We start from the raw sequence: 26837 nt of genomic DNA on the forward strand, positions 1-26837 counted from the left end.
TTTTCCCCCTACTCGTTCGCCGACGCACCTACCCTACCGTGTGTCTCTTTTGATCTTTTCTAGTCAACTGATCTTCGAGTCTATATCTGGTATGAACTTCCTTCACGCAAATTATTATGACCCTATTTTTTCCATTATTAAGCCGGTATTCTTGGAAGAATAGACCCAACCGGAACCTACCGATCCATTAGGTCAAAAGTTAACAGCAATTATTTTAGTTTGGGGGGGGGGGGGGGGGGCAAGGGGCAGAATACACAACTCTTCTCTTCTTTCTTGAAGAATCAAATTACCAATAACTATTAAACACTTCAATATTGACAAAGCATTAGCAACTTTGATTCCACAGTTCCAGACAGTTTTCAATTTTATCCGAAATTTAAAAGTTGAAACTTTCAAAATGACTGTGCGTTTGTCCTTGATGATTTCGCTGCGCGAAGATATGCTGACTATATTCAGAGTATATGGAAACCGAAGCAGTCGCATCCCTTTATAGAGGTATCACCAAGGCGTCCCTTGAAAACGCAGTCGATACCATGCGGCTGAATATCCTGAACATGTACTTCCACCCGAAGGATGGTTTTGTGCTCCACCCCCAGATACCACTCTCGGCAGCCAGTAGCAGGCGGGGGAATATTGCAGTTGCCCGTGTGAATACTGTGGGCCACCAAGAGCTCGTTATTCTCTGTGAGAACGAGCGTGCTGAGTTTGAGGGGCGGAACGCCGAGTGGAAGGAGGCCCTTGAGCAACTGACTTCCTATCTCAATATTGTCCGTTCTGGATTTAAACCTGACATGGAGCATACTCTGTATGGATAGTCGGAATCGGCCGTCACTGTCGAATCTACCAGCTTGGTGGGAAGCAAGGGGAGGAACTAGAGGACTTTCCTCTCACCGGCGGGAGGCTCATGCATATAAAAAACGACTAGGCAGAGATCCACAAGGCGCTAGAGGAACTCGTAGAAAGGATATCTTTGTTTTCATCCACTTAAGGGGTATTACTTGGGTGCATGCTAGAGGGCGTTGTAGGGTCGCATTGCTGGGGAATTAGAATTCCAATCACTTGGTATAGTTAAATGCATTCCATGTTGTTTCTTAGATTTTCACCGACATTAAGCCCAAACTCATGAGGCCAAACCGATAATCCTACTCCGTACTCAGCGTTTGTTCGATGCAGAGGGAAATCAATCATATCGTACTTACGTAACTCCCGAAGATCCCCGTGATGATTATCCCTAGAGGATATGCTAGCCTAATCGGAGGTTCTTCTCCCCATTTGCTTGAAAGAAATTCCCTCCCGTAATTTGTTAAAATCTAACCATCGATATTAATTAACATCAGGTATTTTGAAAACACTCTCGGAGCAGGAAGGACCTCTATTTTGGCCTAAAGCCGAGGCTGATCATTTATATAGATACTTACCTTGAAAGATTTCAGCATCCCTTCTTCAGTCCACTTGGATTCTCAATGTTTTCAATTATTTCCCCAGATGGCCCATTGATAGAAAACCGAGAGACTTGCTTAGGTTCTGGACGTCCCACGCCCAAGAGTAACTGGGCTTGAGCGTTGGGCATAATGAAATCGAATCCACGGTAGCCCACAGCTCGGTATTGTGATTCCCCGTAAGGATCGAAGCCTGTCACCACGGAGACCACCAAAACGAACCCAACATAAAGGCTGATACTCATCAAGAGCAAGGTTTTGCCCTGTAAGACACAATGTCACTTAGACAAAGTTCGCGGTTAGGGATCTTAGGGTACCATGTACCATAACGCGTGGTTGTGCAAAGACTTGTTGCAGTCAATGGATGAGTTATGAACTGTTCGCTCCTCCCCCGCTGCAAGGCTGACCAATTCGAACCCCTAGAGATTCCCATTCAGCGATGAAGCCGATTAAGAAAATTTATAAATGAAAAAAGGAAAAGTGGGGGGATGCTGGCTTGTGGTTTCTGCTTACATCAAAACTGCCTCAAGTGCTATTAGAGGTCCATCAGTGATAAGCCGTTTTGTTTGGGGACATCGATCATGAGAGCCAATCTATTGCTTCAATGACTCTGGTATTGCCATAATCTGTAATCCACGTATTCCTTTCGATCCGACAGCTACGGTGAATCCTCTTAGGGCCGGTGTATCCACAACAACTAACTCATCAGTGCAATATCCTAAGCATGTCTTCTGTTCACCGGCTGAAATAAATTTTAACCCAGAAATATAACGTGCATCGCCATCTCGGACCAGGTAGACAACAGTCTGAGCAAGGTCATGTGGGATTAAAACACGTCCTTTTTTGAACTCCTGGCAACCATAGTGGAACATTGGATACTTGTTGAGTGAGGTAGGGCGGGGCTTTCCGGGAAATTTTCCAGAAACCCTTTTCCAGTTGAAGTCAGCCTGTATAAGGCCCTCAAGACATGATACTGATGAGGTATTCATCCACTTCGCGTCTAAAATGTTCCTCAATGCGAGACCCAGTTTCCAGACTCTCTGCCTGTTCTGTAGTCTGGGCGGAAGAGGGGAATTGCTTGTACGGCAGTAGAGTACCCTCCAGTCTGATGCCAGATCTCAAATAGAAATCCCCGATCAGAATTAGACCAAAACCTTGTTCTCCAAAATGCCTGGCTCCAGGAGATAGGCACGAATGCTCATGACACCAGACGAAGTCCCAAAACATCCGCTGTTGGCAGATAGGACGCTATTTCATTGTAAATTTCAAATGGGAGCCGCACGAAACAATTCTCTGTCCGTGAGGAAGAAGTAGCAGTGTAAATCGACTTGGAGCCAGGTGGGGATCGTTGAATGTCTTTGAGAAAATCATCAATATCAACCACTTCGTAAGGGTTGGCTTTTGGGTGCAGACGCTGTTGCTTCGGTGACATAGAGTTATTGTACTTCAACTCGTCATACCATGGAAAACATCGATCATCAAGAGTAACTAAGCCTTCATAGTTATGGTCCCGGTTTGGAACATTGTCTGTAAGCGAAACCGGCAGGGAGTGGAAAAACTTCCAGAATGCGTGCCAGAGGGATTTGCTTGTCTTGATAGACTTGTTGAACAATTGACCAGCAAGCTTCATGGAAAACAAAACCAGGACGCTTCGACGGCCAACAGAGATGAAAAGCACTGAATTCAACTTTTGGAGCTGAGTGATATCCTGGGTCATCCCAGCGGCTGTCCTTGTTTGCAGGAAGAACAAAAGATTCGGCACCGGGGTCGACGAATTGCCCGACACCTGAAACCTCAGGTTCTGTAAAGTTATGATGTACTGATTCTCTAATTTTAACAAATCTAACGGCATGGTACTAATTATTCGCGAGCGGTATCTAAAAGATCGAATGAGGGACACAGTTGAACGTGGTTTCGCTTAATTGGAACCACATATTTGTCTACATACATTCGTCCACATACATCAACCACAGATGTGAGGGTAGGGTTAGTTAGGGGGGAAGGGCTAGAGAAGTATAAAATACTGTCATCTCAAGAAGGATAGCTGGTGTCATAGATGAGGATGTTGGAAAGCCGCCAAAAAGTTTTTTCCGGCCGACAGTCGAAATGGGCTCCCATCAAGATCCGTTCCCAAGGTCCTCAAAGTCTCCAAGGAAGAACCCACAAAGGCAACAGCCCAGAATATTGCCGCCCATTCTGGCCAACAATAGCAAAAAGGTGTAAATATTCTTGTCGTTTGAAGATGGCGGACAGAGAGAGAGTGGAGAGGAATAAATACTAGTACTACTACTCTGTGAATATCCAATTTGCCACTTTCAACAGCCATGACAAGCCTCTTCGGGACTATGCAATATATAGCTCTGCATCGCGGAAGGTTAAAAAGTCCAATGAACCCAGTATGACCCGGCAAATTGGCTATATACCTTTAGACTTTGATGAATTCTTTGACGACAGTCCAAGACATGTCATTGCCCAGAGCACATCCTTGGATACTAGTATACTAATGAGCCTGTATATGATCTAAAGGTCTTGGGCAATATCCTGCTGATGACGGCTCATTGAGCATGCTGTAACTGTATAATTATTTTGAAAATTGATATATATCGATCTCCTGTGGGTTTAGGGATCTGCACGGCAAGTTTTGAGCTAGGCAATGTCAACCGTTCATTTTTGAACGACCAGTCGCACTCCATCTACTGCGTATATGGCCATAGATCTCTACTTGACGGCTGTTGGGAGAAAGCAAACCCACGCTGAAGGATCTCTAGGGCAATCTCATATTTGTATCCCGCTCCTGAAGCACCTCTAGGCTTATGATGTGTGTTGAAGAATACTAGTATCGATTCTTCCTTCCCCATAGAGTCAGAAGGACGTGTGGACTGATATTACTCTATACTAGCTGTCAGCGCCTCATATAACAAACGCAGCTTATACGTATGTTTGTTCTGTGAACAATTTTTAGTTCTAGTTAGTACTTGGAGTATTCATTTGCTCAACCCAGGCTATGATAGAGCGGAATAACCTTTCACCTAGTGTGATCGGAAAAACTGCTTGACCGTACTCCGAAGATTTTTTTCAACAGAATTTGGAGATTAACAAAGGATAACTCTAAGTCAAGAGAAGAAAAGTGATAGGATAGAGAAAATCATGGCTGTGACCTCTGGTGTCCTTACCATCAAACCCGTCTCTGGGACTCCTTATCAATTGAATAATGATCAGGTTGGTCTCTTTTTCATTCTTCGCCTAACCCCGCCCATTCAACCCGTGCTTTATTAAGTCGATGAGATATTAATAGTGAGGGCCATTTATATATACAGGTCACCCGGGCGTCATCTGCGCTTTTACGTCATATAAAAACGGAAGAGGAAAGGAAAGCTCTGGAATCGACGAAGAAGGATCTCCTGGTCAATAACGACGATGAAGACGACATGGGTGGTGTAGATGCTACTCCCATCTGGCTGGTCCTCACAACGAAAAAACATATCGTAGACAAAAACCGTTTAAAGCCAGGCAAAATCGTTGTCCCACATTCCCTGAATACCTCCCCTTCTCTCAGCATCTGCCTCATAGCAGCCGACCCACAACGCGCGGTGAAGGATGTTATTGCCAACCCTCAATTCCCGACAAACTTGTCGTCGCGCATTACCAAGGTCATCGGATACACCAAACTAAAGACCAAATATAAGAGCTTCGAGAGTCGACGACGGTTGCTATCAGAGCATGATGTCTTTTTGGCCGATGATCGGATTATCATGAGGCTGGTGCAGACCCTGGGGAAGATCTTCTATAAATCGAGCAAGCGCCCAATTCCGATTCGCATTGCGGAAGTGCAGAAGGTCGGGGGTAAAAAGGTGAAGAAGGAGGATAGGAAGAGACCTGCGTCAGATGAAATGTACTCTGCCGTTGCATCGCCGGCTGTCGTTGCGAAAGAGATCGAGAAGACTCTGTCTAGCGTCCCTGTACATTTGGCGTCCGCGGCCACGACTTCTGTGCGCGTTGGTTCTGCGAACTTTACTCCCGAGAAGCTGGTGGAAAACGTTGAGGCTGTTGTTCAGGGTATGGCGGAAAAGTATGTCTCGAAGGGATGGAGGAATATCAAGGCTTTACACCTGAAAGGTGCGAATACAATGGCTATGCCAATTTGGCTTGCCAGTGAATTATGGGTTGATGAGGGTGATGTTCGAGAAGATGAGGATTCTATGACTCTTGAGGGTTCCAAGAAAATGAACAAGAAGCGCAAATCGGTTGGGAAATCGGGGTCTATGGAGTCAAAGAAGCTGAAGATATCTGAGAAGGAAGATAATGAAGATGATGAATTGATCGCATCGAGAAAAGCTAAGCTTCAAGCTCAAAAAGCTCGAGCTCTATCAGACGGTGACAATGTCAATGGGAACAAGACTGCCCTCACCAAGGTTCCTGAGTCTTCTGATTCTAATAAAAGGAAAAGAAGGTGATCATGGGCTTTCCTATTTTTGTTTACATGCTTTTTATTCAAATATGGAGTTCCTGAGGCGCCTTTACCGTTTTTTAAAAAATATTTTGTTCCTTCTAGCTGGAGTACCTGCAATTTTTAAATCATGATAGAGCCTATTGGGCGAAGTTTTCAGACCAATAATAATAACATAAAAATTCATAATCCAGCAGGATACTACTTCTTCGTCTTTGAAGGAATTTTGATTTGTGTTTGTCTCTTGGGTTTTAACCGTGAATTTCCGAGCCTGCTTAGTCATTCAAGTTCGCGCATTCAACTTCTCCCCTCAGAAGCGGCGAGGATCCCGAGATCGGTATCCCTCAGTTTCGTCCATTGATCTTACCTAGCAAGTTTCTATTGTGCGAATCAGGAGGCGGAAAGGGCGAAGATATACACTTCTATCTTACCCCATCGTACTCAGCCATGAATTCCGTTATCGCCAGACACTCGATCCTTCGGGCGACCACTCCGCTACGATCACAATCCATCCATCGGTCACAACTCTCGGCATTTTCACGGCTGCTCTCTACCCTTGCGGTTCTCGAACAGCGCGATGGAAAGATCCAATGTTCCTCTCTCTCGGCAATTACTGCTGCACAGAAATTGGGAGGCTCGGTGACAGCGTTTGTGGCGGGGGGTGGTGTGAAAAACGGTGCAGCGGCGGAGGCTTCAAAGATCAAGGGTCTGGATAAGGTCCTTGCGGTGGACAATGCGGCCTATGATAAGGTATGCTAGTGTTTGTATACTTGGAGAGACTGCGGAGTTACATATTGGGTGTACTGGTTATTACATGGGCTAGCAGGAAGAGAATGTATACATACTAACCATGCACTCGCTCAACGAATATAGGGATTGCCTGAGAACTACGCCCCGCTTCTCGTCGAGAACATCAAAAAAGAAGGATTCACACACGTCATCGCCAGTCACAGTGCTTTTGGCAAGACTATTTTACCTCGAGTTGCGGCCCTTTTGGACGTCCAGCAAATATCTGATATCACTGCCATTGAAAGTGAGGATAGTGAGTTCCCCCATATCTTATGATCTAATGACTTTCCTTCTGCTGACATCCGGCCCATAGCCTTTGTCCGACCAATCTATGCCGGAAATGCTATCCTTACCGTCCAATCCACGGACCCCGTGAAGGTCTTAACTGTCCGAGGAACAGCATTTCAAGCCGGCGAGATAACAGGCGGTACAGCGGAAGTCGTTGATGGCGCGGACCCTAAAGCGCTATTACTAACAGAATGGGTATCAGAGGACTTGGCCAAGTCTGACCGCCCCGATCTTGGCACTGCTTCCCGCGTCGTCTCTGGAGGACGGGGCCTTAAATCGAAAGAGGAATTCGACAGACTGATGCCCCCACTTGCGGACGCTTTGGGTGCTGCTATTGGTGCCTCTCGCGCTGCCGTAGATAGCGGGTTCGCCGATAACAGTCTTCAGGTCGGCCAGACCGGTAAAAACGTTGCTCCTGAACTATACCTTTGCGCGGGTATCTCTGGAGCGATCCAGCATCTTGCCGGTATGAAAGATAGCAAGGTTATTGCTGCAATTAACAAGGATCCCGACGCGCCTATCTTCCAGGTTGCAGATGTCGGATTGGTGGGGGACTTATTCGAGAAAGTTCCCGAGTTGACAGAGAAGTTGAAGAAGTAAAATTAGTCGCGCCACTTCCTGTTCATCTCCTGTTATTTCGATAGGTATACATACTCATTTATGGCTTTCATGCTTTTTTTTTTTGGAATTATTTCTTATGAAATTTTCGCGCTTTTCTCTCTTTTTGGGGCTCTTAGACTTTTAGTATCGCCGTCCTAAATCCGCTGTTCATACACGTGTACAGTATAAACATAAACAAACATTCATCACATGAATAAAACGAAATGGTATGCCTGGTATATATCTAGTGGAAAACATCTTAATCTAAGCATCCTTTACCAGCACACGATGTTCAGCCAGGTTCGAAATGCATTTAGCTCCTAAATGATGGTCGTCCTAACAGCAAGAAGGTGTCGTGGTGTAGTTGGTTATCACGTGAGTCTAACACACTCAAGGTCCCCAGTTCGAGCCTGGGCGACATCATCTCTTTTTTTCCTTTTTGTTCTTCATCTGTCCCTAATATAATGCTTAGATTTACTTATTATTATTATTATTTATTTTTGAACTTCCTGCCAGGATTGCGGATATGCCAGGCTTGTATATCACTCCGCATGAATTTCTGTGCGTTGGGGTGAAATAATATATTACCCATAGAATGTTTGTTGTGATTGCAAACAGTCACGCCGTAGAGTTGAATGGGACTCGATGGTGAAGTCAATCTCAGCCCGTTTTCAAATCTTGAGGCCGGATTATTTTCAAGCTGGCAAGCTGTACTTCAGCAAAACTTATATCCACAAGTTCCTCGAAAAGCAAACCTTCAGAGGAATGGAATCAAAACTTCTAAAACTGCTTTGTTGGACTGATCGGAAATTTAAAGTACCAACAACACTTCCTGCAATCAGCTCCAGTCAATCGACCCGACAACAAGACAATGGAAACGAAAAAGATAAATACGAAAAGGCGAGGCTGACGCTGTCCGGAATTACGCAGGAACCTTGAGCGAGCTGGAGACTAGATCACAGCGGCACAGTGATTGTGTGATGATGAAATGACGGCCCCGTTGGATAATTTTAGCAGCTGCACAGTGCAATCGTGGTGATGACTCTTATCCTCTCCACCGCTGTCCAGATCCAGGCACCTGAGGCAATATCAAGCCAATAAGGGATGGAAAAAGCGCTCTGCCGGTTGGATGCACGCTAAATATGCCTGGATCCCCAGACGGAGAGATTCCCATTGAAAACCCATTGACTCTCCCGTGACCTGTGATGTTGAATTCCTTCTCGAAGCTTTTTTATCCGCCATATTGCACTTCTTTCCATCTTCGTGCTAACCCAAAGTCCCAGGTGATACATGTTGAGCCATGGTGAAATAACGGTTAATGTTGAACTATCCTCTCTAAGGTGATGATGTGCTAATGTGTGGATAGCATGAATCTAGATATTTCCGCCTACTTCTGGCTGCCTACCTGCAAGATCTCTGTCAACTCTCTATCACATACGGAGGTTTCGCTTGACTACCAGCTCGCATACCTGCTTGCAGGCGTATAGAGATCGAATTCGAAGCTTGCTGTCTACTAGTGCCTGTCTGCCTGTGAAATATGCTAGTGTTTGAAAGGATAAACAGCTCTTAGATGGAAATTGAAGATGGATGTACGTCTCTTTTGTGAATAAATATGTTATGTAACTTGGATGTTATTGCCTGGAGCGAACAGATCATCGCTCTCAACTACGAAGAGAGCAGCGAGCGAAGCGTTCTTGTGACGGTTCATCAGACCGAAATTGGAACCACATTCGATTCCCAACATAACCATGACTGCGGCGGACTAAAGTGACGTCAAGTGAAGTTTGTTTTGTTCGTTTAACTAACTAGTTATTGACTACATAGCTCAACCTCAGCATCATAAGATTATTTCAGCAAAGGGGCTTGGCTTTTTTAGCGCAGGACTAGAGTTCATCCTCAGGCGTGGAACATCGTCGGCGCCCAAGATTGGAAATCAAGAATGTTGAATACGGGATGTCGAGTCACCGCACCACAAAGAAGGTTCGGAAGAATGGCGGATGTGGAAACACACTCTCTCTTCACCACGGATTTATCATGTTGATTGACCCCGTATCCTTCTGGAATGCGCATGAATTATGAATTGGTTAACATCTCTTGCTCAACCTCTGCGCAAACGTCACCATTTGTGCCTAACACAGGACACGGGCCTGGGTTCAGTTTACAGTTGGGGCTTCAAGCCCGGGTCGAGAGCGACTTGGAATGGCTGGAATGGGTCCACTCTATGAATGCACACGAAAAGACCCGCCCAGTCCTCTGCTGTTTGCGATGTTAGCGTGATGCTGACATACTACTTCTGGTCGAGCCAGCAAACAAGAGCTAGTCATCTATCAGGGATCTGTTGGGAGTCTGGATTGGTTCGTCCTCTCTACTTACCACCAGCATGACGCTGGTGGTGGCCTAACACGATCCAGCAAGGGTCAAAACGCCAGCCGCTTGGGAGCCGGCGTTTGAAAAGGAAAGGTATCGACTGCGTCAAGGGAACTAAAATCTGCATCCATGCATGCGATGATGAAAGTCCAGGCTGTGACTTACTTTGGTTCTACTCCCCAGAATGTCAATTATTGATGCCAATTCTACGCCCTGTGAGGTTATGTTGTTGAATTCATGGGTATAAAAGGGGATCAAATCCTCTGTTATCCTGCATCTTTATGACTATCTATTATCTATTCAAAGGAAAAGAAATTAAATATTGAAATAGCTATCTACTTCCCAAAGAATCCTCACAACGAGAAGATTTTCATACCCTCACGATATCTCTTCACAAAACAACCACACCTGTGCAAGCTTTATATCAACGACCCTCACGCAAATCGGAAAAGCCATCCCCTTATCAAGCCCTCCTAGAGCCGACAACAACAGAAGTTGTTATTGTCCGATAAGCGGTTTTTATATTCTTACAAAAGTCGAAAATGCCGTCCGACGCTTCCTCCAAGTCCACCTCCACATTTGCCGCTCGTTGTGATAGCTCGACATCCTCAACTCGCTGCTCATCATCTATTGCCAGAATGAAGGCCATCCTCCAGCACTCGACAAAGAAACCTGTTCAGACCAAGGCCCAATCGAGCTCGAATAAGGTTGTAATGGAGGCCCGTGCTTCATACTTCGCGAACAGATAATTATCAATGCGCGACAAATGCACTCTAATATCGGATTCGACCAGTTACCTGATAGAAGAGACTGAAAATCAGCCAAAAAGAAGGACGTGTTTGTGAAAGGTGCATGGGTATAGCAATTCCGCATCGTGTCTTTGATATTTTAATATCTAATTTGTTCCTTTCTTTTTTTCATTTTTGATTTAGAATGCTTTGGTGTTGCAGGAAGATATTTTACGGGTTCTGGTAACTGGAAATCCTAATTTGTTGAATGAGTTTGCGCGATACCCATGTCTTTTTTACCTTGATTCTCAGGATGCATTGATGTTGTTTTCATTTCCTACTTTTTAACTGCTTGTTTTGCCCAGCTTTATCAGTTTCCTTTGATATATCACCTAATACTATCATTATTAAGAAGTTTAATATATATAATATCTGATTTTGGGATATTCTTCTGTCATGAGTTCCTCGTTCTCTGGGAATGCTGCAGTCTGTATGCATGCATGCCAGGTTATAAATTTTCCATTGCCAATTTGCATGCTGTGTTACAGCAATTGATGAACTTCGAGCAGGCACTATATTCTAGGATGCATTTCAATCGCAAGGAAACAAGCAGAAGCTTTTGTTCTTTTCTCTCTCTCTCTCTTCCTTTTTTTTTTTTTTTTTTCCTGATTCAATGAACCTCACGTAGGGTAGTGCTCTGTTGTGTTTATTCGGATATAACTACTATGTAGTTACTCCGTACTTCTTTTTGCTTCTTCCTTTCTTTTTCTGCCCTAACTGGGATCAAGGATGGACTGGACAGGGGATGCCAGGGCTGGCATTTCTTCCCGAAGTTTCGAAACGGTTAGGCGCTGGCTTGGATTTCAGGGCTTGCAGACAGACCTGCCGATCATCATCATAATCATCATCCTCGGCAACAATAAATCAGCCCTCGAGAGAAGTTTGATGTTGATTCTGATCATCCATGTTTCCTCGCATGAATTGGTCTTAGACACGCCGCTTCTCATAATCTCTGAGATTATGCGGGAGTTGTCCCAGCAGCATCGAAGAGTCCTTCAAATCCTGCTCAGCGTGGCATGATCCAGGACCCTTGAAGCGACTCGTAGTCAACAAGGGTTAAGGGTTTACTGCGTAGACATGGATGAAACGGAAAATAGCCGACTGGCGCACTGGGCTGCCGTGAAAGAGTCTGAGTGGGCTTATGTTCAAAGTCTAGGTCGTCGTCAAGGGTTCCAAATTATGCACTGTTATTCTTAGATCTTTCATCTCCCAGCACGTTTTAACCGTAAGCTGGACAAGCCCTTGTCTGTCGATGGTACCGAGCGTCATCCTCAGCATCGTGGGAAAGGGTCTTTGTCCGATTGATCGATGTCCACCGAGGTATGGCATGTGTAAAAGTTGTATCCACAGTCTTCTTATTGCCATCTCTCAGCTCTTTCCCCAACGAAACATATACCCTGGAGACTTGTCAAGACTCGTTGAGAGTGCTCGACCAACCACCATTTGAATGTCCATCACATCAATGATCTAGACTCGAAGTTCCTATCCCAGATCCTTGAACATGCACCGCAAAGGACAGTGGTGATGACCAATCCATCCTGCGCCACTCTGTACAGTCTACGCTACCCCTCAGTGTCAGCCTCAGGCGATGTGATGCGCCACTGAGCATCATTTTAAAGAATTAAGTAGTCGATACCGCTCGAGATGTCTCCGCAAACATGCCGTGAAGCAGGCACATGCTCAAGCGTGTAGCGTCTTCCGCGGAAGACATGGAACGGACTTTATGTCACTCAGACTCCATAGCATTCTTTGGCTGGTATTTAAAGTATATAGAATCAAAGAAGTAGCGATGTTTTGATTCTGGCGAGAGTTATCAGGGGATCGGGAACTAGACCCGAAGAGATTTTAAGGGCCTGTTCGGTGACCCCGTCCAGGGCCGTATAAGTCCGTACAGTGCCAGCTATATACGGACTTATACAGCTCTGTACGCGCTAATCTGGCCAAAAAAGGCCTGCTGTTCGGTAGATTTTGCGTATAACCCTGTATAACTCACCAAGAGTGCCAAGCTGGCTTCAAAATCCACTTTATAGAGTTCAACGGTGTAATTAGTTGAAAAAGTGGCGAATTTAAACCTAATCAAGTTAAATCTGTACTGTATACGCTGGAACAAGTCGTGATTTGTGCTGACTCGATCCAGCGCTGGCCGGCTTGGAACCTGCAAATATCATCAAAAATCAAGGATCATGGCGAGCAACAGTGACAATGCAACTCAGGAGGCAATACGACAGTATCTATGTTGTAGACAACAATTAATCAGGCTTGCTGCTGCAGAAGTGATTCATCAGAGCATCTCAACTGTCTCACCTGGCATACAATCCATGTATTCTGATCCATTTCGTGGATTTCAATTTACCACTCAGTTGTTGGATCCTACCTCCCACCCACTGCGTATTAAGAATATGACACGGATGAGTGCCAGTACGTTCATTGCACTGGTTGATTGGCTGAGAAGTAATACCGATATTCGCGAATCCGAAGCAATACATGCCATAAAGATTGAGCAGAAGGTTCTCATATTCTTGTATATTATGACACAGGGGGTGAGCTATCGGAACACTGCAGAGATATTTCATCATTCATTAGACACAATATCCAAGTAAGTACAAATGATAGAATACTCACCAAATTGATGTTATACTAATAACTTGTATAGAGTCTTTCATGAGGTTTTGGAATCGCTCTGCGTACTCTATGAGCATTATGTCAAGATGCCCGAATCCCCAATGGAATATAGCAAGAAAGCTCTTGGTTCAAATCCACGATATTGGCCTTTCTTCAAAGGATGTATTGGAGCTCTAGATGGGACTCATTTACCTATTTCTATTCCTTTGAATCAGCAATCTGTATGGCGAAATCGAAAGGGATGGATATCTCAAAATGTCCTCGCTGCCTACGATCACGATATGAACTTCGTATATATCTACCCTGGAATGGAAGGATCTTCTCATGATAGTAGAGTTCTTTCACAGGCGCAGGAAAGGGATCAATTTGGAACCACATTATCTGACTGCTACTTTTTAGCAGATGCTGGCTATTCGCAGAAATCCAGCTTGATGTTGGTTCCATATTCAGGAGTTCGATATCATCTAAAGGAATGGGAAAAAGCGAATTCTCAACCTGTCAATGCTTCAGAGCTATATAATCTTCGCCATGCGAGCTTGCGAGGTGTAATTGAGTGTGTGTTTGGGGTGTTTAAACGGCGATTTCAAATCTATGATCGATGTCGAGATGGATTCTCTATAACAACTCAAATTGACCTGGTTTTTGCGTTAGCAGCGGTTCATAACTTCATGAATCACTATAAGGAAATGGATGAGCTTACTCAATATGATGAGAATTCTGATATTGAGGAGGAAAGAAGAGAAACGGTTCCTGCAGATGTTCAAGAGAATGGTGATGAAATAATGAAAAAACGGGATGATATTGCTAAGCAGATGTGGAAGCAGTATAAGGAATATCTGAGTGGGAATCATAATAACAATTAAGCGAGCTAGCTAGTCTCAATAAAGCAATCAAGTAGATTGAGTACTTTCCACAGCAATATTGATATTTCAAACATCTTCTCACTTTCGTTGCAGTAATATATGTATTTTATCAGTGTATTTGATGGTATATAATACATGCTGTAATTTATCAACCAATAGAACTAACATATTTACCTAACCTTCTCATACAAAAAGTGGTGATGTTTTATAACCATGTTATTCAATGTAAATACTGTTATTTTGGTAATTTATCAAAGAAACCTCTCCATTCATTCTTTATTTCATTGATATTGTAGATACAAAGAAGCCTTCATTATTATTTTTTGCCACTAATCCCACAACTACTTCTGCCACTAATTCTACAACTACTTCTGCCACTACTTCTGCCATCATTTCTTCTTCATCTTACTACTTCTATTACTGCTCTTCTGAATCAAATAGAGTCAGTATAAAGCTTCGCCGATCCTCTATTGACCCTGCACTATAACCAAGATAGAGACCTGATATATTTGGATCTCGAAAAAGCAATGGTATCTTGCTATATCGTGAATAAGGAATTCGACCATCAACCTTCCAATCCTCTGGAAGCAAATCCTGAACCTCACTTAAAAATAGCCTGGTTGCTCGCTCGATATCACCTGGTTGCTCAACTCTTAATTTGGCTGTTGCAGATTCTCTTATAACTTCTCTCAGAGCATCAATACTGTCCTCAAATTTTCTTTTGAGTGGTCGATTTCGAGTGCTTGTTTCAGTTGACATTCTCGCAGGTGATTGAGATGAGCTAGCAGAGTTTTGATAAGCTGCTCCAAGAGATTCTACAACAGGTGTGGGTGTCAAGAAAGATGTGGATGTGAATGTCAATTCCTCCTCTGTTCCAACATCACTAGTATTTTCACTCATCATCTCTTCTCTTCTTCTTTGCTGACGAGCGTGATATCCTATAGCATAATCACCTGTTGCCAATCGACCATCAAGCAGTTCCCCGGTGAGTTCTGGATACACAGGTCCTCGATGTTGAAATTGTCGCATTTCCGGATGTTGATTGAAATACACGCTGGTAACCTCAATATCATTGACAAATGTCATTTTTTCTTGACAGAATGACCACCCAGATATCTGCTGTTGATGCTTATGCCACAACTTCCAAATCGTTTTAATCTTCCGCCATCAATTCTCACATATATCTTTGGTAATAGATTGATGTGTATGCTGACTGACAGCATCAACAATTGAAGGCCAAACAACACTTTTGTAATTGCCGTTGTCTGTCTCCAAACCTCGTTTTTTGGCATCAATGAAGGTATTGAGCATGGCCAGCTCCATGTCAGGGGTCCAATCAGTTCGAACTCGAGGGCCTCGCCGGGCTCGCTGGGTATAGGGTGGGGAGGCTCGCTGCGTGGCTCGGGTGGCTAGCGTTGGGGATTCAGGCCGCTGGCTCTCGCTTATCAAGGGTTCATCAAGGTATTGTGATGTCGGATCAATCTGAGACTCGTCAAGATCCATTTTTCACTGATATTTGGTGTGAGAAAGTAGTAATATAACGGGATTTTCAACTGCAACGCGTCCGCTGGAATCGCACGATAATCATCATGATAAAAACCGCTCGTAAGTAATAAAAGTAATGCCAGAACGCCAAGCAGATTAATATTCATATAGGGAAAGGCGGCAATAATGAAGGTTTACGCCGTCAAAAGGCAAATATCCACTTTCTGTACGGCCCTGGCACAGTACGGACAAAATCACCGAACAGGCCCTAATAGACTAGCGAAGAGGATGTGTCGATCGGAGCATGCGCCTCGAAAACAAACTGACCCTAGTGGTCCTAATAGGAAATGTTTCCTTTTAGCCTGGTGGAAAAGTTTTTAGTTTGATATTACCAGTCTAGAAAGACGGGAACTGTGCTGGGGAAAGGCTATGAGGCGATATATGCGCGAATTCTAGGAGGAATCCTACACTAGTGGGATTCTTGAAAGACTCCAGGTGGAGGGAGACATTCCATCACAATAGTTCAGTCATCGCATCGATAGAAATAAAAGCTAATTCGATAAACATAAAATAATCGTAAGGCTCGAAACGAACCACCTTGTTTGTTGACCCTAACCACTTCTCCTCTAAGGAGGAAGCTAGAAAAATTCTCCCTAAAGAGACATAGATAATTTTTTCCCTTTGAAGACGAATAGATAATGGTCATTAGTGCTGCCCTTTCGGGGTCAAATCGACATGCAACTCAGTTTCGCGTCATTGATATACACCCAATAACTGGACATTGAAAGCTCAGGGAAGGACTGCCCGTCTCCAAGCTTTCCCTCGACACGCATCATCCTACCCCATCCTGAGATATCAACTCTTGCGTGGCACCATTCCTTGGTCCCGACCAAAGCATCCTCTCGCCAGGACTCGCTTTCTGGAATAGGTGCCATCCCCAGTAGAAGGTTGACAGGGACATAAGATGTGTGAACCGGGAAGCTGAGTTTGGATACTAGTGTCAGCGGGGAGAATTGAAGGGCGACAAATGGTTGATCTGGGTTAGAGGGCAAAGATATTTCCACGCTGGAGTAGGGCATAGTCGATGGCGTTTCTGATGGGGTGAATTTAAAGTTTGCTAACTGGTTTATTGTTCCCTGTTAGTTGGACAATATTCTTATATCAAGAAGGATCAAAGCATGATCTAGGGAAAACGAAACACAATACATGTTTAGGGATGTTCCAGTTTTTGCGCCCTGCATTATGTACAATAAAAATTATTAGCAGATATACCAAAATCGGTATGGGATGCAGCACTGCACTGATCCTGCCGGAAGAAAACTGTACCATTGTAAATGGATTCCTTTCTGGAGACGTATATCCTCGTTACCCGCGGGTTGCTTGCCTTTTTAGGCGGGACTTCAAACCATCCAGGGACCCACAAGATTTCATCGTAAGGACCTGACAGGCAAAGAAGAGATTAGCTGCGTATTCTTCAATTCATTGGGCCCAAATAAATAGCAACAGCCTTACCGACGGGAGTGTCTAGATATCTCACGATCATAACCATGCATGCTCCCCCTTTGAACTGACCGCTTACCTCAGGGTCAGCAAACGACGACTGAGCTTCCAAGTCCGCATAAGATCCTGTTGGTAGGCCTCTTGCCCAACCGACGGCGCAAAAATATTGGGCTTTCATGTTCAGCCATGGCGATGGCTTGTCCTCAAAAGGTATATCGTCGGTTTGAGTTACCCCACCGGCAGGTTCGCTCGTGGATTCGGTCATTTTGGGAGATGCACCACTTGGGCAGTCAAGCTCATCTCACTCAGGACATTGATTCAAGACAGAACAACAAAGCTCTTTGGAAGAAGCTGGGAAATGCAACTGGAAGTGCGGAGTAATTTGGTGGCTGACATTGGCAGTCTAGCCATTGTATCGACGACAACCATGGGCGCGGCCCGCCAATGCCAAGCGGAAACATGTCAGCCAGCAGATGTGAAGAAACAGGCAGCGGATTTTTCTTCCTCGACATCGCTACACATTTCATTCTATGATGTATACTCCGTATATGATTGAATATATGACATTTGAGCTAACTAGTTCAAGCTTTTAGCGGGTCTCTAGAGTTTTGTCGGCGGGTGACGCTACTTGCCACTTAAGTGGATTTATCAATCCTTCGGTTTGGAGCATTGAACAATCACCTGCTTTTTTTCAGCAAAGAACGGTCATTTGAAACTCCTGGTGATGCTTTAGGTAGACCCGATCCAACGGGAGGGTCAGAATGAAATATGAAAATTAAAGCTACGATCATAAACGGGCGTATACCGCAAACAAAAATATAGCGCTACTTGAAAAACATGCCATATGGTTTGAATCACGCTAAGTTAGAGGCCCGCGAACCATCCAGCCAAACCAGCCCGCATACTTCTGTTTCTACAACCCCGATAACAACTCATTAAGCGTCACGCGTTTACGCACAGCATTCGAATAACCTTCGTGAAAACCAACCCATACCGGATTGTTCATTGCTTTGACTGATGGAGAGGCAGCGACATCATCGCTAACAACGCAAGAACCGGGCCGGGCTTCGTTCACAATGACGCGGCCAAAGAAATCACGTTTGGGTCCGTTCATTCTGGAGGAAAAGTTAAGTGGGTTTGGGCCATCTGGGTTGGTGTTTTCCTTGCAGTTATTGTCATCGCGAGAGAAATTGTCGCGCTGGGGCCCGTTTAATCGTGCTTGACCAGCTTGGGAACGTTGACGCAGGATCTCCTTTTCGTATTCCTGCTGGAGAACCTGGCGGATTGCATAGCGGACAGGTGTGGATCCGCTGCCTTTTAGCTTGGAAAACGTGGTTAATGTGTCGAGAGGTCTAGCGGAGATCATGTAAGTATGGGGATGTTTAACGCGATCCGAGAGATTGCTGTCTATGAAGGCGTAATTTGTGTAGATGGTCGGGACAGGAAGGGAAGACTTACGGTTCCATCCTGTAAACCCAGCCATTGTGGACGCCAGTTTCACTTTCTACCCTTGTATTCTCGAATTTTACCCCTATACCACTCATTACTCTCACCGCTGACTTTACGAGCGCACGTTCTGTGTCCTTGCGAACGCTAGCGACACCTCTTTGAATGCCACTTCCTCCAACAACTACTGGTTTTATCTCAGGGGCTAGCATTCTGGTGAGGTACGGAATAAGGTCTATGATAATCGATTCAGTGGAGCGGAACGTGCGGAGAAGGGGAGGGGAGAAGGTCGACTGGAATTCTGTTATGATGGCATGGTTCTGCTTCTGCGCTTCAAAAGCTGCAAAATCTGCCTTTGGGCCTGAGAAGGGATGGTCGTTTTCGTCGTCTTCATTGTTCGTGTGGGCTTTATCGCCATCCCAGGTTTGTCGGTTGGAAGAGGAAAAGAGATGATGAAATGCGGCAACAGACTGGCTAAGATACGGATTGAGTTCCCAGTCTTGATTCGTGTAAACCTTGGATGATACCATGTCATGGAAATACAGCCATTCATAGGCCGCGTTAGGTTTAGAGAGAAAAGTATCATCCTGGTACGTTTTGGTTGGATAAGTCGTAAAGCACTCCGTAATGCAGCGGTCATATTCGCCTGCGGCATCAACCATCTCCCTCAGACTGTTAATCGCATGTCGTTTGCGAAGATCAGAGACACCAGTAGGGAGTTTGGTGTCACCACCTAACAATGGGTCTTGGGAAGTTTGCGCAGACGTGGGTGCAGTTGGGAAACCGGCTCCGTCAAGAAACACCCGCTCAACAATATCTTTCGTTCCACCGCGTCCTAAACCACGAGCTGATAGGCCATCTCTTGCTGCGCCACTTAGGATGTGTTTCTCTACCCACTGTCTCGTGAGTCTGATATCTGCTGTTAGACTAGCAGCACGGAGCGTATGTGCTATCCATTCTCCAGCTACAAGGACTCCTCGAATATCACCCTCACCAATACCGCGACTGTTTGTACGTTCCCTTGTGCTAGTCAGACCCCACGAAGCTTCGCAAAGCCGTCTTACTCCGTCTCCATCATATGGGATGCCTTCCCTTTCAAACACAGTTTTCATTCGCAAAACCACCTTGTCCAGAGAAGCTTGACGAACATGGATAATTTCTGCGATTGAGGAAGCTCGCAATGGGCGGAGGCTAGGGTGGTAAACATCGTTGCATATGAGAATCAGCGGCCTAAGGAGGCGGAATTTTTCTCCTTTTCTAGAACCCTTGTTGCGAGTCGAAATAGACTCCGAGGCGTTGCTGGAATTCCTTTGGTCCAACATAACGAGGTCGATCAATGCTTTCATGAAACCTCCCTCACCACCACCACCTGAGCCACTTACAACCCCATCGACCTCATCCACGACGATGCAAACAGGTTTGCCGGGCTTTCGAATCCGTTTACCACCAGCATCCATGGTCACCCCTTTCACATTCTCAGTGCCAACTGCATCTCGAATTCGACCTTTGACAACATCTCGACTTCTTTCATCACTTGCATTGATCTCAAGAACTTCATATCCTGCCTGCTTTGCACAGACATGAGCAAGAGTAGTTTTACCGAGGCCAGGAGGTCCAGTCAGGAGCAAAACTTTCCGGTGAGCCCGTTCTTCGAAATCATTTGTGGAGACTTTTGATTTTAATTTTGTTAGACCCGGAAATACAATTGAGTCCCATCCCTTCAGCCAGCGTAAAACAGAGCGATGCGTCCGCTCATCACCAATAAGATCCTTAAATTTTCGTGCACGGTATTTTTCAGTCCACATAAGGCTTGTTCCATTACTTTTCAGAGGATCATTCGCCACTTCAACAGATAGATGGTGAGGAGAAGGTTGTAAACGGCGGCTGCTTCCCTGTGCATTTTCGATTGCGATATCGTCAAGTAATTTGTGAATGTCGATTCCATAGTAACTTCTTTTTGCTCTGCCTGGAACTGTAGTTGAACGCTCTGCAATTGTTTGCTCATAAGAGACAGGGGCAGTCCTTGTTCTCTTTCGCAGATTAATGACTTTACCGAAACATGTGCGGATAGTTACCATTTCCTTTGACACATCATTCACGTGTGTCGAAAATATGGATTTGGGGGGATTTCTTATCCCATAGCTAGCATTGGAACCGGAAGGCGCGCTTATATGGATTGCATCCAATGATGCACTGGTATTGTAGCTCTTATCCTGACATATAGGGTTTACGCTAGAATCGGCAAATGGATATATGTCGTGCTCGTCGTCTTCCTCATCAAGAAAGGGTCCAAGTTTCCTCAGGCGTTTGGGAGGTGCGTTAGTAAGGATATCATCGGGTTTTCTTTTCCCTTGATCTGGAGGTGAGCCTCCGTAATGACCTAGGAGTCTGTCATGTTTAGGAGGGGATTGCATATCCATATTGACTGAAGGAGATGACGAAGGAATGAGAGTCTCGGATGATAGATTAGCAGATGTTGCTGTGTCGTGCATATCGTCAATAATATGTATACAAAAACTGGTTCTAGTTGTTATGTCTATTAGCAATTAACTTTGCCCGCCTGACCAAATCCAGAAATTCATGCCAAATCCACGAGAATTCGCTTGATCAGTTTTGAAATTCAGGGTAGTCCACGTACCTCCTTAGATAAACTGTTTTCTGTCCGTGGTCCAATGATTAATACCGGATCATATCGCTCGAAAATCATGAAGATATACATCATTCAAACCATTTGGGCTAATCAATCAAAGGTGTTAATTATCGCTATCATTCCATAGTGCGTTGAATTCCTCTAGACATCGCGAAAACGCGTTAGGCGTCGCGTTTCCTTCGGTTAATAATTAATCCGAAATGACACACTTGGTCTTACACCGCTGCCGTAGTGTGTATTTTCGTTGTTCGTACTGGATTCGGCTAGCGTGGAGAGCCTCCAATCCCAAAGATTTTTGGCGATTGCCCGTGTTCATTGCAGCTACGCTGGTACAACCCATCCCATCAGGCTTGACATTGCTGCCAGACCTGCCTAATTGTTATTATCCAAGCCATCCAGTTGCCGCGTTTTTTTTCGAGCTTCCGAATACGGCTTTGGGGATCGCTGCTATTTGACAGAGCTTCTCCTATCCTGCGCAGGCGGATAGCCTGGACCGAGCAAGCCTGTAACCTGTAACCTTTGATTTCTTTGTGCCACGTCCACAATGGAGGATCTAAATGCAACCTCGGGCGAGATGGCTACCGATAGCCCAACCGTCACCGCTCCCCAGGATGGGCAATCGGTGACTGAGGCTCCTGCCGCCACATTATCCCCTAGCCACGTCTCAGGTAGGTTGCGCCCGGCGGCATTTTCATCTGGTTATGCGCATGCTTATAATACGCTTTGTAATTTAGGTTCCCCATCTCAACCTCATACGCCTTCTAAAGCAGACCAAGACGTCCCGATTTCTGATAATCCGTTGGATGTGCTTGCTTCTCCCAAGCCCCAGAACGAAGAGGTAGAAAAAGACGACGAGAAAGAAAAGGAAGACGAGACAATGGGGGGAACGGACGCAGATGCAAAAAGAGAAAACGGTGTGGGAGACGAAACTGGTGAAAACTCGGCAACGCAACAAGAGCCAGTCGAAAACGCTGATGACCAACCGCCGCAAACTAAAGCTTCTTTGGAGGCTTCAGCGCGCTCGCATCTGGTAGCCCAAACACACGCTATCATCCTTCCAAGCTACACGAGTTGGTTTGATATGAATGTGATTCATACTGTTGAGAAAAAAGCTCTTCCGGAATTTTTCAACAGTCGAAACCGCAGCAAAACTCCTGCCATCTACAAGGATTATCGCGATTTCATGATCAACACGTACCGCTTGAACCCTGTCGAGTATCTTACAGTCACTGCCTGTCGACGAAACTTAGCAGGTGATGTGTGTGCTATTATGCGTGTGCACTCATTCCTCGAGCACTGGGGTTTGATCAACTACCAGGTATGCCTTTTTGCGGTGAAATGGCAATGAATTTGAATATATATTGTTTTGTCTAACTTGAAATACAGGTTGACCCTCAGACAAGACCTTCCAATATTGGGCCCCCCATGACAGGTCACTTCAGAGTCACCGCAGACACTCCTCGAGGCTTACAACCATTCCAGCCGGCGCCCAACGCTATCGTCACATCCGGTAAACCCCACCCTTCTACTGAACGAGCCGCGTCTGCTACTCCAATTCCAAAAGGTGATCTCAACCTGGAAATTCGTCGCAATATCTATGATGATAAGGGGAAAGGAATCACTCCAGCTGAGGACAAAGAGAAGCAGACAAATGGGGAAGGCGCGACCACAAATGGAACTGGTGGCGATTCTTCGATCAAGACAATGGAAGCTGCAGCGAAAGAACCCAGGAAGACATTCCATTGCTATTCCTGCGGTATTGACTGCACACGGCTACGATTCCACTACGCCAAATCTGCTCCCGTGTCGAGTAATTCCAATGCTCCGGATACGAAATACGATCTGTGCCCGAATTGCTTTCTTCAAGGCAGACTGCCTTCATCTCACCATGCTTCCGATTTTGTCAAACTGGAAGATAGTCCGTATACGACAATCCCCGATCGGGATGCTCCATGGAGCAACTCCGAGCTTCTCCTCCTCTTGGAGGGTCTGGAGAACTTTGATGACAACTGGCGACAAATCGCTCGCCATGTTGGCACACGCACACCCGAAGAATGTGTCATGAAATTCCTCCAGCTAGAAATCGAGGATAAATATTTGGAAGATACGCAGGATGGTTCTCTAAGCGGTGCGACGAGTGGAAGAGAGCCAATTAGCCAACTTGACAACCCTGTCCTCTCCGTTGTATCATACTTAGCCGAGATGGCCGAGCCAGCGGTTACGGCTGCAGCAGCAGGTCGATCAGTTGAGGAAATACGTCGAGAACTCCAGAAACAACTCGACAAAGGCTTTACGGGTACTGACAATCAAATCAAGGACAAGGACATGGACAAGGACGAGACCAAGGATAAAGACAAAGGCAAAGCAGGAGAGACTATGAAGTTTGAAGATTTGATGGAGATCGACGGTGCAAATGAACCTGAATCATCAGCTGTTGTGCGGAGCACGGGAAGTGATAAACAATCCTCGCGCCCTTCTATTGCAACTATTGGTTTGGCCACTGCTGCTGCCCGTGCAGCCGCTTTTGCCTCCAACGAAGAAAGAGAAATGACTCGTCTAGTCGCTGCGGCTGTCAATATAACTCTGCAAAAATTCGACATCAAACTTGCTCAGTTCACCGAACTTGAAAAGATTGTTGAAGCCGAACGGAGAGATCTGGAACAAGGCCGGCAACAGCTCTTCCTTGACCGCATGGCCTTTAAAAAGAGAATCAAGGAAGTTCAGGATCTCCTAAAATCCGCCAGCTTGGAGGGACCTGAGGAAGGAGTTGCTATGGCTGTCAATGCGGAAATGCTGGGCATTGGCGAACGTTATGGGTTCCAGCAGGCTACTGCTGGCCAAGTGGCGAACCTTCAGCCGCCCAGCTTGCAAGGCGGGGAGTACAAAGCTTTTGAGATCTAAGGGCAATTCAATAATTGATTAGATATAACTCTTGAAGATTTTAGAAGGCGGAGCGGGGGAAGAATGCAAGTTGTTGAATGAAGGATGATTTGATGTACGATCTGGGTGTTAAAAAGACCGCGTTGATAAATCGGGTGCTTGTCGGAACCACTACGTTACGCCTGGGTCGTTGACGAGGCTTTTTTCTCGCTTTTTCTTTTTCTCCACCAACGGCGCAAGTTCTCTGGATCGGGGTCTGTAGCTTATCTCTGGTTTCGTTTATTATTTAATTCTGGGGGCGGTTCTATAGTTGGCGGAGTTTTTGTTATTGATGTGCGCATTCTCCTTTTCCTCCGTCATTCTCGACTTGAGCACGCTTTGTCTGTCTGCTCCACAGCTGGACGCTTGGGGAGTGAAGAGGGAAAGAAACCATCAATCCCTTGGACACTAAATTCGATCAAAGACGCCCTTGATCACATCTCGCGATTCTGAAAGCTGTGGGATTGTTCGGGTGTTGAAAGATTTAGTTTAGTTAATTTTGGACTCTTGTTTCTTTCGTCATTTCCCAACCCAAATTGTACGATTTGATTCCACAGGCGAACTTTTCACATACAAAATTTCTGCGTTCATTTCGATCTTAATGGCAGCCCGGGTAATCAGGTTTTTTTTTTTTTTTTTTTTTTAAAAAAAAAAAAATTTCTGTTCTCGTGTCAACTTTTATCGTATCGCGTGGCTCCTTGTTATTCCTTGCGGTTCGTCTTTCAAACATGCAATGGCTTTCACTCGTGTATTGTACTGGTAGAAGGAAGGGTGATTTTACGTCCTTATCAATGGTTCTATGGATTTTTCTATCAATATGCCAAGATATGACTGGTTTGATGGTACATGGCAAGTGGAATAATCGATAACCGCTTGAAGGAAAATGTACTGTAGTATTGTAACATTCATAATCGTGATAACAATCTGCGTATTCGTACGTAGGTACCCATATATACTTGTAAATTAAAGTATAAATGCCAATGCCATACGCCTTCTTTCCGGTTGTAAATACGGCCTCTTCAATCCAGCTATTTCAATAATACACTACCCAAGTCTCCGTTTCTTTCTTCGGTTATCGGATAACTCTTCTCCAAGAAGGACGATATCCGGCCCGAATTCTTCCCATTCACTCCGATACAATAATCGGTCTCGCCAGTCTATCAGATCTTTTCTTGTTTTCCGGTTACCAGGTGGCCTCGTCGCCGTGGTTTTATTGTCACCTCCTGTGTCCGAATCCTCATATTCACGCAGGAGGGATCGTGGCGGGGATTGACTCAGTTGTCTCCATAGCCGAAGTTCTTCAACACGGCTTGATTTCTGATCTATGGATGCGGCGTGTTGCTCTTCAGGATCGGATAGCGGTTCATCATCGTGGGATGTGGTATTGTTAAATGAAGAAGTGTTCGATACTTCAGAGTCAGAGGATTCGCTGTCGGACAAATCCTCAGCATTTGGTTGGTTTTCCGATGCAAACACTGATTGCGCAATGCTGCTAGCATGGGAGCCCCTTGATCTGGTGCCTTCCACAGACAGGTCCTCCTCGACTTCGTCATACGTGAGAGAAACGGGTTTGAAGCCTTTGCGATGGCGGATCTCCTCGACCTTTAAATTGTGGCGTCGGGGAGCACCGATCCAAAACTGTCGGGAATTGTGGCTCATCCTCAGTACGTCTAACGCTGCTCCTACATCTTCACTTCTTACCAGCTTCCCGCGCTGATATCCACCACGTTCTAGGGAGCGCAGACGTGACATCGCAAAGAATATTGAAGAATGCACCAGGCGGCGTGTGAGGCTGATTGTCAAGGCATAGAAGTCGGCAAATGCCTCGCAGGTCAAAGACGGCGTTTCACTGCCGGCTCTAAGGTGGCACCAGTTATCCTCAATTCTACTGTTGCCGGAATTCATGAATATACGCTCCGAAAGTAGAATCCAGTTCGCCGTATTCAGCAACTGCGAAGTAGCTAGTATGCTTGGCTGTGGACTTAAGTTGCCCTCCTCTTCGTTTCCTCCATCGTCTGATCGCTCGCGTTCAGCATCCAATTGATCCTCAACCATCGCCGCAACGTGGCGATCAACAAGCCACATTTCTCCGTACCTCCGCTTACCTATGGCATTTGTGGTCTGTTCTTCCTGTCGAGATAATGCTAGCGCATTGTCTTCTAGAGTTTGACAGCATTCTTCGCTTATCTCTGCAGCTGCGGGTATGTCCGAGAGAGTAAGGGTTTTGCTATACCGAGTTTTAAGTTGCTGAGTCTCGAGACCTTGGCGTAGAGTATCGAGATAATCCCGTATCTCCATCTCGGATTTTGATCCCAGAAGCGAGGCTATTTCTGGAATCGCACCTTTGTCCTTCCTTTCAAGGGCATTGAAAAATATCTCCTTCTCGTGGGAGCTCCAAGAAATAATCCCGATCTGTGAAGGTGCGAAGATGGATTTACTTGTACCTTCACCTCCCAAAACTGCGCTTCCTGTGAACTCATTAAAGAGCTTCACATAGCCTTCAGTGGGGAGCTTCCTATTGATATGGGAACGGTTTCTCCGTGGTTGAAGATTCTCGGTTGAACCACTTGATTGAGGTCTGGATGGGCTACTTAATTCTATGCTTGAAGCAAGCCTGAGATTTTGTAGCGGAGG

The 26837-nt window shown here is 45.4% G+C and overlaps 9 protein-coding genes and 1 non-coding gene across 10 annotated transcripts; 6 read left to right on the forward strand and 4 right to left on the reverse strand.

Moving 5' to 3' along the window:
- Window positions 1-397: 397 nt before the first annotated feature.
- Window positions 398-875, forward strand: HCAG_03844 (predicted protein; the record flags this gene model as incomplete). Its single annotated transcript, XM_001541696.1, has 3 exons — window positions 398-407; window positions 457-767; window positions 816-875. The coding sequence occupies 3 exons, from the start codon at window positions 398-400 to the stop codon at window positions 873-875; spliced, it is 381 nt and encodes a 126-aa protein (XP_001541746.1).
- Window positions 876-1429: 554 nt separating this feature from the next.
- On the reverse strand, window positions 1430-4297 carry HCAG_03845 (predicted protein; the record flags this gene model as incomplete). The annotated part of the gene is made up of 7 exons (XM_001541697.1): window positions 1430-1702; window positions 1757-1841; window positions 1953-1971; window positions 2414-2669; window positions 2722-3240; window positions 3718-3782; window positions 4192-4297. 7 exons carry the CDS (start codon window positions 4295-4297, stop codon window positions 1430-1432), a joined length of 1323 nt encoding a protein of 440 aa, XP_001541747.1.
- A 289-nt stretch (window positions 4298-4586) lies between these two features.
- Window positions 4587-5893, forward strand: HCAG_03846 (conserved hypothetical protein; the record flags this gene model as incomplete). Its single annotated transcript, XM_001541698.1, has 2 exons — window positions 4587-4658; window positions 4757-5893. 2 exons carry the CDS (start codon window positions 4587-4589, stop codon window positions 5891-5893), a joined length of 1209 nt encoding a protein of 402 aa, XP_001541748.1.
- A 440-nt stretch (window positions 5894-6333) lies between these two features.
- HCAG_03847 (electron transfer flavoprotein subunit alpha) lies at window positions 6334-7563 on the forward strand (the record flags this gene model as incomplete). The annotated part of the gene is made up of 3 exons (XM_001541699.1): window positions 6334-6636; window positions 6760-6928; window positions 6989-7563. The coding sequence occupies 3 exons, from the start codon at window positions 6334-6336 to the stop codon at window positions 7561-7563; spliced, it is 1047 nt and encodes a 348-aa protein (XP_001541749.1).
- A 349-nt stretch (window positions 7564-7912) lies between these two features.
- HCAG_09366 lies at window positions 7913-7986 on the forward strand. The gene has a single exon. It is a non-coding gene; the product is annotated as a tRNA-Val (tRNA).
- A 4915-nt stretch (window positions 7987-12901) lies between these two features.
- Window positions 12902-14203, forward strand: HCAG_03848 (hypothetical protein; the record flags this gene model as incomplete). The annotated part of the gene is made up of 2 exons (XM_001541700.1): window positions 12902-13314; window positions 13372-14203. 2 exons carry the CDS (start codon window positions 12902-12904, stop codon window positions 14201-14203), a joined length of 1245 nt encoding a protein of 414 aa, XP_001541750.1.
- Window positions 14204-16413: 2210 nt separating this feature from the next.
- Window positions 16414-17453, reverse strand: HCAG_03849 (predicted protein; the record flags this gene model as incomplete). The annotated part of the gene is made up of 4 exons (XM_001541701.1): window positions 16414-16809; window positions 16895-16923; window positions 16961-17128; window positions 17201-17453. 4 exons carry the CDS (start codon window positions 17451-17453, stop codon window positions 16414-16416), a joined length of 846 nt encoding a protein of 281 aa, XP_001541751.1.
- Window positions 17454-18101: 648 nt separating this feature from the next.
- Window positions 18102-21600, reverse strand: HCAG_03850 (predicted protein; the record flags this gene model as incomplete). Its single annotated transcript, XM_001541702.1, has 3 exons — window positions 18102-18540; window positions 18647-21059; window positions 21504-21600. The coding sequence occupies 3 exons, from the start codon at window positions 21598-21600 to the stop codon at window positions 18102-18104; spliced, it is 2949 nt and encodes a 982-aa protein (XP_001541752.1).
- Window positions 21601-21858: 258 nt separating this feature from the next.
- On the forward strand, window positions 21859-24185 carry HCAG_03851 (conserved hypothetical protein; the record flags this gene model as incomplete). The annotated part of the gene is made up of 3 exons (XM_001541703.1): window positions 21859-21952; window positions 22019-22602; window positions 22671-24185. 3 exons carry the CDS (start codon window positions 21859-21861, stop codon window positions 24183-24185), a joined length of 2193 nt encoding a protein of 730 aa, XP_001541753.1.
- Window positions 24186-25477: 1292 nt separating this feature from the next.
- HCAG_03852 (predicted protein) lies at window positions 25478-26288 on the reverse strand (the record flags this gene model as incomplete). Its single annotated transcript, XM_001541704.1, has 3 exons — window positions 25478-25525; window positions 25614-25841; window positions 25905-26288. The coding sequence occupies 3 exons, from the start codon at window positions 26286-26288 to the stop codon at window positions 25478-25480; spliced, it is 660 nt and encodes a 219-aa protein (XP_001541754.1).
- Between the last annotated feature and the right edge of the window lie 549 nt (window positions 26289-26837).

This window comes from Histoplasma capsulatum, genomic scaffold, assembly GCF_000149585.1.
Source record: "Histoplasma capsulatum NAm1 scaffold_3 genomic scaffold, whole genome shotgun sequence".
NCBI classification, from domain to species: Eukaryota; Fungi; Ascomycota; class Eurotiomycetes; order Onygenales; family Ajellomycetaceae; genus Histoplasma; species Histoplasma mississippiense.